This window comes from Lissotriton helveticus, chromosome 7, assembly GCF_964261635.1.
Source record: "Lissotriton helveticus chromosome 7, aLisHel1.1, whole genome shotgun sequence".
Classification (NCBI taxonomy): domain Eukaryota; kingdom Metazoa; phylum Chordata; class Amphibia; order Caudata; family Salamandridae; genus Lissotriton; species Lissotriton helveticus.
Window position 1 is genome coordinate 1,752,898,176 of NC_136068.1, and position 21,611 is coordinate 1,752,919,786.

Below are 21,611 nucleotides of genomic sequence, written 5' to 3' on the forward strand. Positions count from 1 at the left end.
AGCCTCCTGCTGCTAGAGTGGCTGATGCACACGGAACAGGGGCCGGAACAGCTGATGCGGGATGGTTCACACCAGGCCGGTCACAACAGCGGAGGGCGTGCTGTGGGGGTGCTGAAGCGGGTGCCATTATGGATGCTGCTGCAGGGGGCCATAACGGGGGCCTGCTGGGCCACTCAGGGGCTTTGATAAAGCCTGCTCTCTGACCCGGACCCGATCCGGCCCGGACGCCCACACTCTCAGCACCTGCAGCACCCACAGGAGTCCAGGAAACCTCGTTGTGAGACTGGCCACTGCCAGAACAGAAAAGCCATAGAGAAGCCCCCAAAGCCACCAAGGCAGAAACGGGAGCCAGCCGCTCAGTGGCAATCTGGGGATTCAAGCCGCTCAGCAGCAGTCTGTGGAAATCAAGCCGGGAAGCCGCCACTGCCACTGCCTCTCCTCGCTGCCTCGCTCTCCGCTCAGTCCGCACCCACTCGCGCTCACTCGAAACCGGAACTGCGGACAAATCTTGTTACTGAAAACCTTGTAAAAATCTACCACTACTAGTACCGCCATAACCGTTATACCGCGTTCGTGTACATCAGGAATGTTCTATCATCCTGACGGACATGAAGGCGGTATAACGATAAGCAACAGAAGTGCTTTTTAAATTAAGAAAAGTGGCTTTAATAAGGTCCGGTTGAAGTCGAGCAACATCGGACAGCTGCAGAGTAGATGTAGAAGTGTTTCCGATTTGTAGCCACAGAGTTTGCACTTATCTACTTTAGAAGGCAGCGGCCAGTTAGGATTAAAGTCTTTGATTTGTAGTGCGAGCATCCTTGCCGCCAGGATTTTGGTCAAGCAAGCTTTCCCTATTGTGCAGTCAAGGTAAGGTTGTGCCCCAAGTCCGACTTGGCTGTCATTGTTGTATGATACTGCCCGGGCCCTTAATGGTGGTGTAGAATACATTTTTTGCAGGTCCGTGGTCTTGGAAAGTAGTTTAGTCTGTTTTTTCATTTTGCTTTTTATTCCAGTGGAAATAAGCGAAGAAGTGTTTAGAGTGATCAGGTTGATTTGTAAAGTTTCTACTGCCGTACTTAAGTAAGTAGACCACGGGTTGATTTTTTATTTGAAAATGTCTTGCAAAATAAATTTAAGGGCACCTGGCATTGCCGTAATGCATCCGTGGTAGTACTTTCTAAAAGACAGCATACTAGACCATGTAATTCCCTCCAGGCTGAATTCAAGTCTGACCAAGGGTCTCCTGGTGTAGTAGGGCAATCTAAACACTCTTTTATATATTTTTAGGTGTAGTTTTTCAATGGTTTTGGTGAGTTGACCTGGAATATCCTCACTGCCGTATGTGATTGCGGATGGTAGTATTGTCCTGAGCACCTTTCTGATTGGCGCTGAGGAGAGGCTTTCAAGGGCTGTATACAATTGACAAAGTCAAGTAGTTGTTATTGCTTCCTTGTCCTTTAAGTGGCGCTTGCGTGTAGATGCAACGTTCGCAGAAAACCATGTGCCCAGATAGTTATAAGATTTGGCTCCAGAGATTTTTAGGGGACCCAGGGACCAGTTATTACTTATTATTTGTAGCATCCTTCCAAAGTATAATACCTCTGTTTTGGCTTAATTTACTTTCATCTCCTTTACACTATTGTATAAGTGAAGGGAATGTAATGTTCTCTGGAGTCCTATTTTTGAGTTGTCAAGGAGGACAGTGTAATCTGCGTATGGCAATATTGTAATCTTAGAATTGCCTACATTTGGGGAGATTAGATTAGCGTTGATAAGTGCCCGGGACATATCTGCTGTATATAAATTAAACAACATTGGAGCAAAGACTCACCCTTGCTTTAACCCTTGGTTGGTGTTAATCTTCTTAGTTGATGCGTTATCTTACAACTTGACCCTCACCCAGGTAGATGTATATAATGATATGATGGAGTTCAGGAGGCCGCTGGGAATACCCCCCACCTGCAGTTTTTCTAATAGGATACCTCTATCCACCAGATCAAAAGCAGATGAGTAGTCCCCGAAGCATGCGTAGAGAGCTGATGTCTTCTGGTGTTTTGCCTGGTGGACAAGATAGGATAAGGTGATTATATTATCAAGTCTGGAGGAATTGGGTCTAAAGCCTGTTTAGGAGAAAGGAATTATTGCATTTGTTGTTGCCCAAGCCTCTAGATCATTTAAGAAGGCGGCTGCATAGATCGTAGCCTCAATATCCAACAAGGCAATCAGCCGATAGTTGCAGGGATTCTGTCTGTCACCCTTTTTAAAAATTGGGTGCAATATTGAACCTCTCCAGCTGTCAGGCACTAGATGGAGTTTAGTGCAGGTTGCAAACAGTGAGGAAAGTATTGCAGACCATAGTGACAGTTGGGCAGGGAGGCCATTTGGACCAGGTGCGCCTGAAGATCTTGTTTTGCTTTGAACTTTTTTAATGCTATTTGTCGTAAGTATCAAGGCACAATCCTCTGAATCACCAGAGAGATCTGAGTGTTCCAGCAGAGAAGCTCCTGGTTGATCAACTACATGAAGGTTATTTACATGCAAAGATCACATGGCTTTTGAGATGGAGTTGCTCGTTATGAGTTCTTGGCTTGTTTGTTTTTAATGCATCTCCATAGGTCTGCCTGATTATGTTTGCTCATGATTGAGTGAACGTATTGCAAATCATTTTCCCTCTGCTGATTTTTTCCTGCCATATCAGTTGCCTATGCTTTGTTCTTGAACCTTGGTATTCCAATGACAGGTCGGCTTTGACTTGTTTGTTTGATTTGTTTGTTCAAAGTTTTCTTTTGTGCCGTAGTCAGCTTGCGAATGAGCCGTGAGCTAGCCAAAATAGTTTTATTTTTATTGATGGGTTTTAATTTATGTCGCCCTGGGCCTGTTTGGGGATTAAGTGATTCACAGATGCCCCTAGTTATGGGAGCCCAGTGAGTTACTAGGTATTCACCACTTTTTGGCTTGCAGGGACTGTCCTATAGCAGCTTTCCAAGATGCTAGGTTCTGTAGATTGACGTCGCCCCATTTTATTCTTCGAGTTAGATTTAATCTTTCGTCATTGCAAGAAGTGCCCAGGACCTTATGGCCTTTGCATTTCGGGAGATTAATGTTAAAGGTTGAGCAAAATGGAATGTGGTCACTGTCATTTGAGGAATGCACTTTAAAGCTCACTAGGTGATTCATAAGTTTTGCTGAGGCAAAAACGTAGTCCATGATACTTATTCCCCTGAAGGTCTTTAAAATTTTAGATGATGGTTCTTGATTGTTAGATAGAATATGTACGGATTGTAGCCCGTGTTTACTTAAAATAATATTTATTTGGGTGCTTAGGGAGTTTAGAGGTGAGCAGGTGGTATTAAATGATCCTAGTTGTCGCAGGTTAAAGTCACCGCTGATTATTATGTCATGATTAACGTGATCCCAAAGGATTTGATCCAAATTGTCACACAGCTGGTGGAGTCGTCTTGCTCGTGCTGAGCCAAATCTGTGAATCAGGAGGATTTTAAGGCGGGACCCTGAAGACTTTGTGGTCTCTAGTACGAGTGCTTGAAGTCTCATCTTGAATTGGAATTGAATGTGTTTTTATTTTCATATTCAAGTGGAGGTACATTGACAGGCCTCTGGAGGGCCTCCCGAAGACTTTTTTTTTCTTAGCTGCATGATGGATCCCTTGGAAGTCACAATTATTAAAGGTGTTAATGACCATGTTTCTTGGAAACAGAGAACTTCAGATGCCAATAGCAGTGATTTTGCTGTATTTAAACTTAGAAGTCTTAAGAGCCCAGCTACATTCCACAACAGAATAGTTATCAGTTGTTGTTGCTCTAATGCACACTTCTCACTGTTAGGAATAGACCAAGGCTTCACTCTGCAAAATGTTGGGAACTTGTTTCCGGTCGGGTTGGTGTGCACCCCCTGTTTGTCCTATTACTTTTTTCCTGGCTATGCCCCTTGATGTAGAGTGAGAGCAAGAAATATTTATATTATCTATCTGTGCATGGTGGACCAGGGGCCCGGTCCCCCTCAGTATGATATAGGGGTGTACTTTTGGGTTGGATGGATCATGTCGCTTTCTTAGCGGTGCTGGGTACTTCGGTGCTTGTATTTTTGAAATTCCTTTGCCCCATTCCTCGAGGATGGCCTTACAGTCTAGTACATCTTCTGTCAGTGAAGTTTTTTTAATGTTAAAAATGTGGCTACCCTCCCAATATCCATGCTCAGTTTTTCATCTGAGGTTAGCTTCGACTGAATAGTAGTAGCCTGAAGTAACCTTAGTATGTTGGATCGATTCAGTACGTCGTGCCTCCCTTCCGACAGGTAGTATGGAAAAAGGGCCAGCTTGGTCGGTTGATCCTTACCTAGGCACCTTTTAGTATGGCCTTCATTGTTAGGGTGAGGTAGGAGCAAGTGATGTTTTTCTTTTTTGTAAATCTTTTTATTTTAACAAGGCATGGATAAAAATCATATTTACAAAAAGTTACATAGCATTTAGCGGTACATTAAGAGATGGGGGGTGAAGAACAAAAGTACATAGTCAAGAAAACACTTCATGGGGATGAAAGAACATCAATAACAACATCTCTAGGTGGTGTACAAATCTTGCCCCTATGTTCATTCCACTGGCTCCAGATTAAGGCCCATTTCCGGGGACGTCCTCTCGCAACATACACTATTTTTTCACGAGACATGCACCAGTCCATGTCTCTTTCCCACTCTCCAAGGGTGGGCAGCATGTCTGAGCCCCATTTCCGGGCAATATTTCTTTTGGCTATCATGTTGCCCAATGTGACCCACCGTGCCTGTGCAGTCGTAAAATCAGTGGGTCCCATATGTTTAGGAGACATCTACGTGCCTACGGTTGCAAGGATATCCCCGTGACCTCATGTATAATGGTGTGTACCTCCTTCCAATATTGGGCAACCTCTCGACACTCCCAGATAATGTGGAAGAAAGTACCTAAAAGGCCACATTTGCGTCTACACAATCCCTCCAATGTCAACCCCATCTGAACCAGTCGGGGGCCTGTAATATAAACCCTATGCAGGATCTTCAATTGGATGAGTCGTAACCGGGCAGGAATAGCGAACACCTGCGGGGAAGAGACAGCCGCCTGCCAGTCCTAGTCATCTCATTTTTTTCCATCTCCTATCCATTCATCTCTCAAATCACCTAGCAGCTCTGCTCTATTGTTAATTAATTTTTTGTAAATCAGGGAAATCGTTTTGTCGGGGAGGTGACCATCTAATATTCTATCCTCAAGGGGAGATGCCTACGGCAACTCCACATCCACAGTAAGGGCCGCCTGTAATGAGTGACGGATCTGTGCATATCTAAAATATTCGGAACTGGATAGCTCAAATTCTTCCTGCATTTCTTCAAAGGATTTAATCCGCCCCTTACTCCATACATCTTTAATAGTCGAAATTCCTATCATCTCCCATTTATCAAAGACCTTTGTGTTCCACAGGTTACCTAGTCTTTCAGATTCGGAAACGGGAGTAGCCAGCGTCAGTTTACCCTTCCATCCCAACGAACTCGTAGCATCATGCCAGATTTTCACCGCATATATGGTGGGACCCGTCAAATTCAGCCTTGCTGGCCTCGAGTACAGCGCTCTATTGTAACTGGCCCCCGGAAGAAGCCATCTATCCATCACATACCCAGGATCCGTAACGGACCCATATGTTGCGTGGTTAATGGCAGCGAGTTGGGAAGACCAATAGTACTGTTTGATTTCCGGTAGAGCAATACCACCGTCGTACCATGGAAGTGTCAGCTTTGCTAATGCAATACGGGATCTTCCTTCCCACAAAAGACTACGCTGTAATCCTTCTATCTCACGAAAATCGCTGGCAGGCACGACATCTAAGGTATTTTGGAGAGCAAAGAGGAAACGGGGAAAACCCATCATTCTAAAGAGGGCCGCTCGTCCCAATAAGGAGAGCGGGAGTTTACCCCAATATGCCGAGTCACTCCTAAGTCTCTGCAGTGGGGGTAGGAGATTTTCACTATATCTGATTGCCGGATCGAGTGTAATAAATATACACAGATACCGGATTCCAGTTGTAGTAATCTCAATAGGGCAATTATTAGGTCTGATCGGAGTATCTCCTCTAAGAATATATAACAAAGACTTTCCCCAGTTAATGGAAAGACCAGAATTTTTACCAAAGGAGGCCAAAACGTCACACACCACCATAAGGGATTTCCGCGGAGCAGTCAGATAAAGCAAGATATCATCTGCATACAAGGAAATCTTGTCATCCCAATCAGGGGTCCACCTTATACCTCGGATCGATGGTTCCCATCGAATCAAAGCCGCAAGGGGTTCCAGTAACAATGAAAAAAGAAGAGGGGAGAAGGGGCAACCCTGCCGAGTGCCCCGACTCAGACAAAACAATGCAGAAACCCTGCCATTAACCACGACCTGGGCAAGCGGCTCAGAATATAACAAACGCACCCATCCAATAAACTCAGAACCGAATCAAAATTTAGCCAAGACCACCCACAGGTAGGACCATTCAACGGTATCAAAGGCCATGGTCGTGTTGAGCGAGGCGGCCACAGCAGGTTCCCGTAAAGTATGCGCTCTAGCTATAACGCCATGCAATCTGCGTAAGTTTAGGGCCGTATTCCTATGGGGGATAAAACCTGATTGGTCCGGGTGAACAAGTCCACCAATGACTTTTACTAGTCTATTTGCAAGAAGCTTAGCCAATATTTTAGGTTCTGCATTCAATAAGGAAATAGGCCGGTATGAAGCACATCTATTTTTCGGTTGACCTTCTTTATGTATTACCACTACCGATGCCACTCTCTGGTCTATAGGCAACACTCCCTCTTCACGGGCTTCCTCAAACATAGTCTTTAGATGTTTAGCCAGTTTGTCCGGCCTGAGTTGGTAAAGCTCTATCGGGAGCCCATTGGGTCCTAACGCCTTACCCGAGTTCAAAGCAATCTCATCCACAGTGAGCTCACTATTCATAAAATCACCATCATCTTTGGACAAACAGGGGAGTCGTATATCTCGGAGCAATAAACGGGAGTCCTCCTCAGGTCTATCTGAAACCGAGGAGTAGACCGATTGAAAATATTCCGCAAAGGTGTCAACTGTATTCTGTGGGTCAGTAATCGGTTCTCCTCCCTCTGAAATAAGTTCTGGAGTGGAGACGAAACCCACACTAGATCCTCCACCACTCCGTGCCTGGAGCGTCTGTGAATTTCGATAAGTTAGAACGGCTCCACCCGCTGGTTTGCACACAGGCCGAAGCATTCAATGCAGAACGCGCACATGACCTCCAGGAGGAAAATTAAGCAAACTTCTACACTCGTCCCCATATGTGAGGCACATTTATCCTCAGAAGCATCAAGTTCAACAGCAAACGTCGACGGTCAAATTCAAGCCCCGGACCGGGACATCACCCCACTCGACCCCAATGTTGTTCACTTTGGGTCCGGCCACCACATTTACGCGAGATCCCTGCTTCAATCTCGACCAGGCCCCAATCTTCCGGACGAAATATCTTCAGATACCGGGTGTGTAGAGGGATCAGGAGAGGAAGCAAAGTCATCTCTTAGCAGCTTCGGTCCAGAGGTGGCATTTTTAAAAACAGGATAAATTACAGGATATTGTTGTTAGGAGCGAAGATCAGCGGAGCCGATTCTTCACACGACCATCTTGGTCGCCTGCTTGGCTTCTCCCCGAGAAAGTAATTGTTGATCACTGGTCTAATCAAGTCACATACTAGCGATGATTGCCGCAGGTTTCCACTTTCTGTCGTAAAAAGGGAAAGCTTCTAGTGGGGCTGAAGTCACCACCCATCTTGAGGGTTGCTGCGCCCCTTGAGAGTGAATGGGGGGCTCTAAGTGTCAAAATGGGGGGCTTTGATTGATGATGGGGCCTAGGTCTTTCTTGTTTGAAGAATGAACTAGTGTCTCTGTGTGTTCGGATGAGGAAGCCTGCCGTTGACCTACTTCTGAATCTTTTGTTATGTTACCACTATTGCATGGCAAAGGTTCCTTCTGGTCTTGCGTAGTTGAGAGTGGGAGCCCCAGCAGGTATGTTCCAAATGTAATAGATTGTGATGCTAGACTTTGTACTATAGTGGGGGCTGTTTTCGGTTTAGGTAGTGTCGTTGTCAGGTCCATGGTTGCCTGGGGTGAGGAAGCAGGTAGTTGTGCAAATTGTAATGAATTCTTCAAGTTGTCACAACCTTTGAACAGTGGATTTACATTAGGCGAGTTGTTATCTGACTGTATTGGCTTGAGTCTGGTTGAATCAAGTCACATACTAGCAATGATTGCCGCAGGTTTCCACTTTCTGTCGTAAAAAGGGAGAGCTTCTAGTGGGGCTGAAGTCACCACCCATCTTGAGGGTTGCTGCGCCCCTTGCGAGTATTGAGATAGCCAGGGTTTGAATTAGGTCTAGTTGCAACTCCAATTTGTCGAACTGCCATGTCAGGGCCCTTACTGTATTTGCTATAGTTTCATGATGCTCGAACTTAGCGTGGAGCTATAAAAGTGCTGGGGGGTGTAGCTCATGCTGCTCGAGTGGGCTCTGTAGATTTTATTGTACATTTGCCTGTGGTTTGAGAAGGGACCCTGTTGTGATCTTTTGAAACATGCTGCATGCGCCTGTTTCATTCTATCTCCATGGATGCATTCTGTTGCACAGTTTGCTCTGGAGTAACGGCAGGCGTTGTTGGCTTATCCTCTTAAGCTGAATATAGCTTCAAAACCTTACCTGACAGTGTCTTCTTAACACTGGCGATGAAGGAAAACTTGCGGGGGACTAGTTGCCACCAGCTCTCCCCATTTTCAGCGAACCCACAGATGTCTTCACCTCACATCAAAATACAGTGAGACCAGTAAAGCAGTGTTGTCTGCCTTCCTCCACGTAACTAATTCTTTCACCTAACGCATTAATTTCCTTTTTGTATAATTAGATTGGAATTTACAATGTTTTCTAATAATTGTGCAACTTGTTTTATGAATTATCTACATGGTTCTCTTTGTTATTTTTTTGTGGTGAGTAGCTCGAGACGAAGCTCGAGACGTGCTGAACCTCATCATTGCCTTAACGTCATTGCGCACGTCATCACGCACGTCACGCACGTTGAAATTACGTGCGTGCGTGCGACCATTTTATTTTTGCAGTTTCCTTTGTAACCTCACACTCAGAGACTCATTGGAACTTCTACACGGAGACGCATCGGAACTTCTATACGCTGGACAGTTTATCATACTCTGACCAAACGAACGGTTTCAGGAATTATTTCACAGATTTTATAACAGTGCTGCCTTTTGCCTGCGCTAGGAGTAGCAAATTGTTCTGGAATTATATATTTGAATTGTTTTACCTACGATTCGGTTATTACTGGATTTACCATTAGCATAATTTTTTCTTAAATCAAACTGCTTGGATTCACAAATAATGATCTGTACTCTCATATTTAGTTTGACAAGTCTGCCATTTAGTGACCATTTGGAAAAGTGTATTGCTTGTCTTTTTTTGTTTACTTAGATTTCAACTTTGGCATATCTACAAACTGCTTCCCTACACCCTATGCTGTTAGAAGTTTCTCTGTCTTTATCTACATATTTTAATTGACTTTGTGGTACTTTTCTTTTCAAGTTACAAGTCAAGTGAGCATCCTTTCGCCATGACTGCAACTAGCATGCGTCAACCACCTCCTTTTCTCTGTGAAAAAGGTGAACCGCTCTTAACCTGGAAACAATGGAAATTATTATTTGATTCTTATCTAGTTGTGATTGGTGGTGAGAAATTCTCAGCTAACTGGAAACAAGCAATTCTACTTCGCAACCTAGGGATTGAAGGACGTAATATTTATAAAAGCATTGGCGTAATTCCCATTGGCGAAGTTAGTGGCGAACCTTCGGATGTGTTTGATATGTCCATGAAAATGTTAGAAAAATATTTTGAACCTCGCATCAACGTTGTTTTAGAAAGACATGAATTTTTCATGTGAGTCCAAGAACACAATGAAAAAGTGGGCAACTATGCAGCATCACTCAAAACTCTTGCTCATACTTGCGAATTTGGTGACTTAACTGACTCATTGATTCGTGACCAGCTTGTTAGATGCACTAACAACTCCAGAGTGCAAGAAAAACTTCTCTCTAAAAATCCATCACTCAAAGAAGCTGTAGCTAATGTCGAAGGAATGGAAAACACCTCTGGCTGGGTCAAAAAAATGAATGCTCAAAAAAACATTTCGGATGATAGTCCTACACCAAGTAGAATTCATGAAGTGACCCAAAAAGAACCATTTGCTGGTCATCATCATGAGTTCATATATAACGTTTCTGAAGTTGTCCATGGTCCTAGACCTAAGACATATTCAAACTTCTCAAAAATGAATTGTTACAGATGTGGCAGTAACAATTATTCCTCCAATTATCCCCAATGTTATGCTAGGAATACCACTTGCCTTAAATGTGGAATAAAAGGCCAATACGCCCGAGTTTGTAAGTCTGGAGGAAGGGTACGCACTGATGATGTCTTGCATGAGAATGTTGGCACAAGTGTTTCAACCAAAACGACAATACTAAGAGTACGAAATGATGGTGCTGTAGATGCTGAGCACATTCATATGCCAGAATGTGATGTTGTGATTGGTGATAAATTGTTTGTCATTTTGGCTGATTGGTTTTCCCCATTTACTATGATTGGATGAAATTTGGGACAAAACTTTTCCTGATCTTGAACTGATTCCTCCACATATTAACCCTGTAAGTTATGGAGGTTCACACATAGATGTAACTGGTTATGTCATTTTGAAAATCCATTTTAATGGAAGAGAGACAATTGGGAAAATTTATGTGGCAAAACGGGGCGACAACCTCCCAGGATAGAGGCACCAAAGAGACTTGGGCATAATTCTGAACCCTAATGCTCGCTGTCCTTCGGAACAGGTCATGTTAGTGGATCACAATTTATCTTCTAACAAGTTCTTTGATGAATTTCCCCAAGTTTTTTCTGATAATTTGGGTCTCCTTAAAAATTTTGAGCACCGAATTATACTTAAGGAGAGAGCTCTGCCTGTAGTACATAAGGCCAGGAAGGTTCTCAATATGATGTTGGAACCTCTCAAGTGTGAACTCAAAAGATTAGTTTCTCACAATATCATTGAGGAAATTGAGTCCCCAGAAGGGTTGGCCCCAGTGGTTTTGGCCCCCAAGGATGGAGGAAAGAGTATTAGGATATGTGTTGACTTGAGAAGCCTGAATAAATGGATATGGATAGATCGTCAACCACTTCCTAACATCTCTGAATCGATTACCATGCTTGAAGGTGCAAAAGTTTTTGGTGTCTTAGATTTATCTTCAGCGTACCATCAAGTTCTCCTCCACCGGATTCCAGACACCTCACCTCTTTTTTCACACCACTAGGGGCTTTCCGATTTATCAGAGTGCCATTCGGATTAGCCTCAGTGGCTGCTTGCTCTCAGCGAATCATGAAACTAGTTTTGAAGGAACTTCCCAATGTCTTGTTTTTTCAGGATAACATTTTAATTTATAGTAAGGATAATCTAGAACATGATGCAACCTTGAGATGCACCCTTCATAAACTGGCTGACAATTGGTCTAACTGTCAATAGTATTAAATGTAAAATTGGTGTGTCGTCTGTAACATATTTGGGCATGTGATATCAGGGGAGGGCATTCAACCAAAACTAGACTTAGCAAAATGTATTGTTGATGCTCCTACACTAACAGATAAAGAACGAGTCAGGTCCTTTCTGGGCCTCGCGGAATTCTATTCTAAATTAGTCAAAGGTTTTGCCTCCATTGTTGAACCTTTCAGAGTCCTTCTAAGAAAAGGAGTACATTTTGCCTCGTCCTCTGAATGTGCTTTTGCTCTCAATATTATCAAACAATCTATTGGAAAAATGCCAACTGTGGGTCATTTTGACTCCAAGAAGAAAACAATTCTCACAACTGATGCCAGTTTGAGTCGTCTTGGGGCTATGCTCCCTCAAGTGGAGTGTGGAGAAGAGATAGTCGTAGCTTTTGTCTCCAGGGCTTTGAAAAAGCCTGAACAACAGTACTCTTGCATTGAAAGAGAAGCTCTAGCCATAGTGTGGGGTATCAAACATTTTAAGTTTTATTTGTGGGGCATTCCTTTCTTAGTAAGATCTGATCATCGGCCCTTGGTTCAAGTGTTGTATTCTATGGAAAGTGAACGACTCACTCAGAGACTAAAGCGCTGGATCGAAGGCCTTGAAAAGTATAACTTTTCTGTGGAGTATCTTCCTGGCACAGCTACCAAGGTGGCAGATTGTTTGTCAAGATTACCTGTTGAATACACTGGAAATTCTCTTGACAATGATGCTATCAGTGTTGCTTGGATAACGGAGTCTGCCATTCCAGAAAGTGAATGGGAGAATTCCAGGCTAGAAGATCCTTTGTTGCCTTCTTTAACACGTTTTGTTATTGAAGGTTGGCCTGATAACAAAAATATAGACTCTGATTTACTTCCTTTTTGGGCAGTCAGGTGTGAACTCACCCTTTCTCATGGACAACTCATGCGTGGAGAAAGAGTAATTCCTCCTGAAGGTCTTAGATCTAAGCTAATTAATTTGGCCCATGAAGGACATTTAGGAAGAGGTCTTACTAAGTCTTGTTTGCTAGAAAGGTATTGGTGGCCAAGAATGGATGGACAAGTTGAGAAAGTGGTCAAGGAGTGCTATGAGTGTGGCTCTTGTGATAAGTCCAGAGTCATCAACAATCCTGCACTTTCTCCTGTTGATGTTCCCAAGGAACCATTTGTTAAATTGGGATTAGATCTAATGGGTCCTTTTGAACTATTAGGCCCCGGAGACAGGTTTGTGATTCTTTTAGTGGATTATTTGTGGAAATGGACCTCTACCAGGTGTGTCAGTTCGGTGAGTACAAGAGCAGTGGTTGATTTTCTTAAAGACAAATTTGCCACTGAAGAAGTTCCCAAGTACATTGTCACAGACAATGGTCTCCAGTTTGTTTCATAGGAAATGCAGGTATTTTTGAATGAGTATGACATAGTTCATCAGAGAACTGCTCTGTATTTGCCTCAAGCCAATGGATTGGCAGAAAGCATGAATAGAGTAGTCAAGGCATGTGTGCAGAGAGCTGTTGTGTCCAGACTTCCCTTGAAAGGAAGTTTGAGGGACATGTGGTGGGCTCATTGCACCACTTTTAACTGTGTTTTGCAAAGGTCTCCTTTTCAGATATTGCGTGGCAGGGTCGCTTCATATAAGCTCAATCCAAACTGGTTACCTTCTATTAAAGGTCCTGTTTTAAGTGAGGAGGACGTGAGTGGCTAGATCAAATTGTATCAGGACTGGTATAAACAAAGATTTGATTTAAAAAAATCTATTAAGGTTGTAAAATGGGAAGTTGGAGAATGAGTACTTGTCAAGAGACCACACTGGCACAGGAAAGGAGCCACTGACTACATGGGACAATTTGTTATTGTTGCAGTATACAGAAATGTTGTCACTGTAGATAATGAAGGTAAATGGAGTATCTCTCGTTTGGTGAAGTTTCAAGGTGATATATCTATGTTTCCATCATGTCCAGATGTTTCACCTACTTTGATGCACTTCCCAATCGAGACTCTTCATCTTACCCTCCTAGAACACATTGTCTTCCAAACGGTATGAGGATTATGAAATGTCCTTATTCTTTCACCTAACACATTAATTTCCTTTGTGTATAATTATATTTGAATTTACAATGTTTTGTAATAATTGTACAACTTGTTTTATGAATTATCTACATGGTTCTCTTTGTTATTTTGTGTTTCTTTCTCCCTTCTTTTTGTTTCCTCTGTAAGGGGGATGTGTTGTGATCTTTTGAAACGTGCTGCATGCGCTTGTTTCATTCTATCTCCATGGATGCATTCTGTTGCACAGTTTGCTCTAGAGTAACGTCAGGCCGGCAGCAGGAGTTGGTGGTTTATCCCCTTAAGCTGAATAAAGATTCAAAACCTGACAATGTCTTTTTAATACACCCCCGGCGATTCCTGGCCAGTGTTAGCGCCCCTTTGGCCGCCTTTAAAAATGTTGCAGGCTGCTTGATCAGTTGGTCGGAGGCTACAGCCTGCAATAGCCTGTTGTCCTGTAACTCCTGCACCTATTTCCATGGAGCTGTGAATTTATACAGCTGTGATTATACAGTTTAGTTTAAGATGAGGTGGTACCTTCTCCAGGCTATCCTTCAGTATTGGGAGGCAAATCCCCTTTTCGACTCCTGGGTCTTTCTCTGTCGTGCTAGTTGTTAATTCAATGTCCGCCAACAGAATATCCGAGGGGCTTCCAGAAGATATATCAATAACTGTGCTATTTAACCCCTTCCATGCTGGGCCGATTCTGCCGCTGTGCGGTAAACAAAAAACAGGGCGGGCCGTGACGAACCCCAGACGTCATCAGCACATGAGCACCGTGGAGCGTGACGGCTGGGGTTCGTCATCAGCATGGAAGGGGTTAATATGTGTGGTTGTGCGTACTATTTGTTGTGGGAGACGGAGTTATGAGAGAGATTATACCGACAGTGGGGGTGGGGTAACTGCTGGGCCTCCATTGGGTTCTTTTTCCTTAATTGAGTCTGAGTTTTCCAGATGGGCTAGCTGGGTAAGGTGAGGGGATTTTTTTAAGAAGAAGTCCTTTATTGAGGTTTTTTTCATTTTTGAACGGCTTCCGCTACTAGTATAGCTGGCCGTTTTACTATCCATGCGAGCCCTAACAATAGATAAGTATGTGAGTGTGAATGGGGTTACACAGTCTCCATCATTGGTGGATTTAGTAGCTACCGGGGTTTTCAAGGTTGGTTAATTTGTCTGATTGATGCTAAGGTTGGGCACACCACTAAGGGAGAGGGATGTACATAATCCTTCTTATGTTGTCATCAGCGCTTCCGCTAATTTAGATGTTTATTATGTTGAGCTGCGTATCTTAGTTTTTTGGTCCTTCCATTTTTCAAGAGTGTTAGCTCGCCATTGGTGGAATGCTCTGTGAGATGGCTTCCATCCTTGGAGAAAATGAAATGCCCTCCTTGATGCCTCATAGATTGTGCCCTTGGCTGCTCTCGGGCGGTAGCGATTTCTCTGAGTAGACTGGGCCTCAGGCGAGGGCATTAGAGCGGCCTGATTTGGCCTGATTGCCCTTATTTTATTGTGCGCTGATTGCGTCTGTGCTCCCCTCCAGGTGTCCTTTAGTAATTTCCCAGGCGGTAATTTCCAAAGCAGGCTGAGGGGTCAAAGTGAAGGGCTAATCCTGGTTGAAACCTGTTTGTAGCAGTGTCTCTGCTGATACTCCTTTGCCCCGCTCTACTTCTCCACGGGGCAGTCTATGGGGGCTAGTAGTTGGAGGAAGGGGCACTGTCCATGTGACAATGTGACAATTTGACAAGGTAGCAAGTCAACAAATCAGGGCGAGTCAAGGCAATGCCCAAGGGAGTTGCCCAGGCAAGTGTCCAACCCAGTGTGGTCAAAGAAATGATCAAAGAAAAGGAGAGCTGGAGGCATGCCAGCTGACCCAGATGCAGCCCAGTCCAGACTGTTCCTCTGAGGGGGGCCGACAGGCATAACCGAGGATCCAGCATAGGGGCCTCCCAGCAATTGCCCTGCGTTGTCACGTTACCTCATCATGTAGGGCCGCCGTTGTCCTCTGTGGCTGCTGCTGTTGGAGGCGGCCGTCAACCGGCGTCTGCAGAGGATTGCAAGCAAGTGACAAGCGAGGTTGTGGGACCGCAGGGAGCCTATCTTCTGCACTACCATCTCAGGCTCGGGTGCGGCTCACCCAGTCGCGAAACTGAAAATAGGGAAACCGGGAAACTCCTGCGGTGTTCGCTGCTGCAACCTGCACGCTTGCACACTCAGGCACAGGCTCAAGCGAAACTCGGAATGGAACTCCAGCGAAAATTTGGAATCGCTCAGGAGTCAATGTTTAAATGGTAAGAGCCTGTTTAATCGCATACTGTCCGTGAACAGCAAAAACAAACTCCTTTGTCTTTCTAAGCAACATCTGTTGTATATATACCCATAGGTCCCCCCAGTGGTCCTACCTTGCTGAGTTACTGTGTCCGCCTAAAGGCTGACGTCGTACCTGAATTTTATACAGAGATATTATACAGGAGATGGTAGTTCTGCTGCGCTTCCAAGAAACCTCATGCATAATGTACGAGATTCGAACACAGGGAAAACCTGCGTTCTGAATGCAGTGTTGTATCTGGGTAAAAGGTCAGTCCTTGTATACAGTTATGTGTGTAATGTAGGAAATGATATAGGTGAAAGGTTGCAATGTTACCTGTGCCTATATTAGGGTACCTATATGGAACTAACAGTAATAAAAATACATTGCCGTTTTTAAAGAAAAAGCACTCACTGGACAATAATTTATTGAGGTTTGTGTGTTCCAGGGAATTGGGATTACCAGCAGATACCACCTCCCCTGAGTAGGCCTTTGACTGCTCTGCGTTGCTACCCTGAAGAGTTGAGTGCTCCAGTAGGGTAATTGGTTCTCAGTAAAGAGATAATTGTCAATGTACTACTTGTGAAGGACTCACATTCATCGCAACTAATAACCACATTTCTTACACATACAGTTTTAGGTGTAGCTAAAAGGTGCTTTCACTTTCTTTCCTCCAGTACTCTTTTCGATCAGTCCACATTTACATATTCATCCATGCACTATGATTTGTACTCTGAGTCATTTATCACTGCACTCACACAGCCGTCCTTCCATCCGCATTATTTATTTATTCACCCATCCACCCTGGTGACTCTGTTTAACGGTGTGCTCTCTTTCATGTGTGTGTTGGCATCTCAGTGTATGACCTGGATGTACACAACTTTCTTGCCGTGTGTTGTCTGTTTTCAGCATATACACCTACAATGCAACCATGACAACCAAAAACGACATGTTGGCATCGTCGAGTTGCTTTATAACTGCTGCTAAACAGACGATCCTTTTATTTCAAAAATAATGTTGTGCATTTTGATTTCTACCCCCTAGTTCTTCAGGACACGCCAGAAATCTCTCTTCCTGATCAAGTGATCGAGGGTGAAATAGTGACAGTGGAGTGCACGGCGCCCGGGAGATGCTCCGGCACAGCCCCGGAGATTACCTGGAGCCCAGATCCAGAGTTTAAATACAATCAGTCATCTTATAATACTTATAATCTGGACGGCACCAGAACCTACACATCTACCATCACTTTCAGAGCTGCTATGGAGCATAACAATAAACGTCTGTCCTGCACCGCATACTTTCCCGCGGTGAAGAAATACACTACAAGCAGCGTCTCTCTGACTGTTGAACGTAAGTGTAGCCTTTAACCATTGCACAGAATAACGAGCTCATGGCTTATCAAAGTGATCAATATATGAAGAGGTTCATGATTTCCTTCTGTTATATCACATCATCAGTGTCAGGCAGTAGTGGCAAAAACCAAAATAGTGATTCAGGAGTTGTGCTAAGTGTCTGAACGAGACTTCTTTCAGTGTCAGAGAAACACGTTTAAAACTCATCGGGGCATATTAACAAGGGCATTATCTCTGCTTCTGTGGCTTTAAAAGCCAAAAAAGCGGAGATCATCTTTTCGCCTTATTTACAAGTGGGTGCTAACATGCATTAGCTCATCTTAGCACCCTTTTACCCAACGCCTCCCTTTACATCTCTAATGAGGGTGAACAACCTTTACAACGAAACTTTTACAACGCACTACCATTACAACGCGGTCATTACAACACAAACCATTACAACGCATTGCGCTGGGGGGCGCTCTAGGATAGGGAATAAGTTTAATTTTCTATCCAACACTTTCCCTAGTGTCCACGGGGACTGAAGTTGGAATAGAAAATTAAACTTTTCACTATCCAGCACCTCTAAGCGCTATGCGTTGTAAAGGTTTGCGATGTAAAAACCACGTTGTAAAGGCAGGCGTTGTAATAGCCTGCGTTGTAACATCATACATCCCTAATGAGATGCAAAGTGGGTATCACTGGTCAGTACAACCTTTCAAATATCGCTGATGTGCTCATCGCAATTTTTACAAGGCTGCCCCAGCATTTAAGCAGTCTTTAGTTTTTGGAGAAAAGCGCTGTTTTTGCCAAAAACTAACATCTGCTAAAATGCAGACTTACCTATCCCTAACATTGGGGGTGGATTATGCTGATACAACCTCAGGGTCGTATTAGCAAGGTTATTGCCAGCTATGTTCCCTGCAAAACGGCGATTTCCCCCCTTTGTGGAATTGTTTTCGCCGTGGAGAAACGCGTTGTTAATAACGTGCTACCAGGGCAATACATTCCAGAGATAGACGACGATAAATAAAAAAGCGCTAAGCACGCTTTGCGGTATTTATCGCCGTCCCTTGATGATATGCCTCATCATTCCTAAAGTTGGCAAAGAAATAGCATACCAGCAACGCCCTGAAAAGTAGAGTTTGCAGGAAAAAAACGAAAACGAAAAAAAGGAAAATTCTCCTTATGTACCCGCAGGTCAACTTTCAAGAAGTTGCAAAGATTTTCCACTTTGCAGAACTTTCTCGGACGATTTTCAACTTGCAGCAACCCTAATTTGAAACAAATGAAGTCACCAGAAAATACCTCACTCTACTCCAAACACATGAGAGCAGATCTACTAGAAAGTGCCCCAGCGCGGCACCGCAAACCCTTTGGCTGCGCCACGCTGCAGCACTTTCAGAGCACAGGAATGCAACATATCTACAATGATATGTCGCATTCCTGTGCTCTCCCCCGCTGACATGCGCCGGCGCAGGCACCCGTGCACCATGGTGCAGGGATGCCTGCGCCATAGGGAGATTGCTTTTGTGAAGGAAGGGGCCCCTTCCTGCACAAAAGCAATCACTGCAGGCATTTTCCTCTTTCAATGCGTTCTGTAGAATGCAGCACGCATTGAAAGAGAAAAAAACAAAAAAAGGCGAAATTAAAATCTTTCTCCTCGTTTCCCTAGGGAGGTGTAGCAAATTGACGCATTTCCAGGTTTATGTTTTCTAGTAAATCTGGAAATGCATCAGTGGACATGGGTGTTGTGTGGGAACACCCACAGCAACACCCACGTCCCTCCCCTAACACACAAAGTGTTGCATGAATAGGGGTGATATTTACAAGCACAGGATAAGTTACGCAGGGTGACTTTACCTGTGCTTGTAAATATCCCTTAGCAGGCTGCCCCCCTGGTGCGTCACACAACGTGATGCACCGGCGGGGCATGGGGCTTGTAAATATGTCCGGTTTTCTGCGAACGACGGAAGAGGAACAATGAACATGGAAAAAAAAGCATTTGAAATGCATTCGGTCTCGCCTTTGAGACCTTATATTTATTTAGCTCCGCAGCACAGCCTGGGTGCTGAGAAAACTAATGTTCTTTAACATGTAGGGAGAGTAAGCACCAAACTGCGTGACATCTCAGGTATGGGAACACATGGAGAGAAATATTGCCTTTCCGCTGGAAATGGTATAGTCCAAAGCTAAATTTTTAATTTAAAATCAGGGCCTTCGGTGGTCATATCACTGAAAATACAAGGGGGCAGATTTGCAATGAACCAACGCAGCACAGTGCATCAAGTCATTTTGCTGCACCGCACTGTGTTAGTTTGGAAAGCACAGCGATGTAACATATTTACAACAATATGTCACATCTCTGTGCTTCCCCCTGATCTGGGGTACAAACTGCCGCCATGCGCCGACGAAGGCATCCTTGCACCATGGTATTTGTTCAGGAAAGAGCACCTTCCTGAACAAAAACAATCTGAAATTACGTTTTTCAACTTATATGTGTGCTGCACAAACATTGTTCATGTGCAGGAAGGAAAACCTTCCTGAACAAAAACAATCATCAGAGGTTATTTCCTTTTCAATGTGTGCTGCAGAATGCAGCACGCATAGAAACAGGAAACAAAAACTAGGAGAAATTATTCAATTTCTCCTCATTGCACCTCCCTACGCCTCCCCTGGGTAGGAGTAGCATTCACACACATTTCTAGATTCACGATTTGTCGTAAAATCTGTAAATGTGTATCGTTCCATGGGTGTTGCGTAGGAACACCCAGAGTAACACCCATGGAACACCCTTTTCACACAAAGTGCCGCGTGTAAAGGGGACATATTTACACGCTGGATGGCTTTTCATGTCCATGTAAATATGGGGCAATTTTTTGTGCTGCCAGTGCATCAAAAAAAGAAATGTACTGGCAGCGCAAGGGGCTTGTAAATCTGCTCCTAGGTTTGAAAAAAATATTATTGTCAACGGGTGCTCGTATAAGACAATTTCTATAGACTGGAATCTAGAGAATGAATCTGATATTTTACTAACCTCTGCTGGTCGTTTTCTATGAAGAAAGTTAAACAGAGGCAACTGCCAAAAAAAATCAAAAAAGAAAGTCCCTCAGCAGAGAGCAATACTGGTATTTTACTGACCTCTACTGGTCATTTTCTATCAAGACAGTTATATAGATGCAGTTGAACAGAAAAGAAAGTGCCTAAGCGGAAGCAGACAATTCTTAGGGCTGATCTCCAGAGCCCACAAACTACATACACATATAAGTATATACTCAGGTATATACTACAGTATATATATATATATATATATACTAACGTATATATAAGAGGACTTGAATGATCAAACTAAAAATACTGTAAGATCAACAAACGTGAAGCATTTACCGAATCCAGTCAGTAAAGATGGGGTAAGAAGAAGTGAATACAAGCACTGAAAAGGGAAACAGTAATCATTCTAAGAAAGAGCACCTTTTTTAAAAGACACTTCCAGCTCAGGTTGCTCATTCTTGTGCTGCGTCTAAGAGGAATCTGAGAACAAGGGACACGATAAAACAAAAGCAAAGCGAAGGAAAACAGAATGAGTACAAGAAAAGAGAGGACATGAACTCTTTCATGTCCAAAGTATGAGTGGAAAGGAACTAAATGCAGAATCCAGTCAGGGGAAGGCTGTGATGATGGTATCAGGGCTTTCACTGTGACCACTGCAGGACTGCAGAAAACTCAACTCAGTGAACACTCGTCACTTAGAACAGAGAATGATAAATAAGGTATCCTATGTGGATGTCCTCACACAATGGCATTGATTCGGCCCGAGGCTCAAATGCAAATGTTGGTTTCACACCTCTGTAGTTAATAGGTTTGTCCTTCGAACATACTTCATAGATGCTTTTCACTGAGGAGTTCTTGCCAGTATCTGGCTAGTACCAACCTAGCTAAGCACAGAAGCGAAAAAGTCAGTTCTGGTTGTAAAATAATGTGTTTGTCAGAAAGCCTCCACCCCCCTCCCCATCTACTGTTAATGTTAGGATAAACTTTCTGAAAAAAGTGAAAGTTTTTTTCCTATACATGTGTAGTCAATCACATGTACATATGGCATGAACTTGGACTCAGTAAATATAAAGGCTGATTGAAAAAATAACTGATGGGTACTGGAATCAGTACTACAGGAGATCTCTTTTACGTACTCCTATATGACTTTGTGTATCGGTCCGAAACGTCCAACTCATTATTAAAAGGGTAAAGCGAGCACTGCCCTTTCTTTCAGTTTGTACTATTTTCTATGAATATTCATCCACTTTTATTCTCATTTGAG

At 43.7% G+C, this 21,611-nt stretch overlaps 1 protein-coding gene across 2 annotated transcripts in view; it reads left to right on the forward strand.

The window, feature by feature from the left end:
• LOC144767672 (sialic acid-binding Ig-like lectin 13) overlaps positions 1-21,611 on the forward strand; it is a 167,799-nt gene that overhangs the window by 36,244 nt on the left and 109,944 nt on the right. The window contains exon 3 of one of the 2 annotated variants that reach the window (XM_078651062.1): positions 17,010-17,315. The exons of the other annotated variant lie outside the window; for it this stretch is intronic. Within the exon in view, the coding sequence (XP_078507188.1) occupies positions 17,010-17,315 (306 nt within the window). The remainder of the gene's footprint in view (positions 1-17,009; positions 17,316-21,611) is intronic. 2 annotated transcript variants of the gene reach the window in all.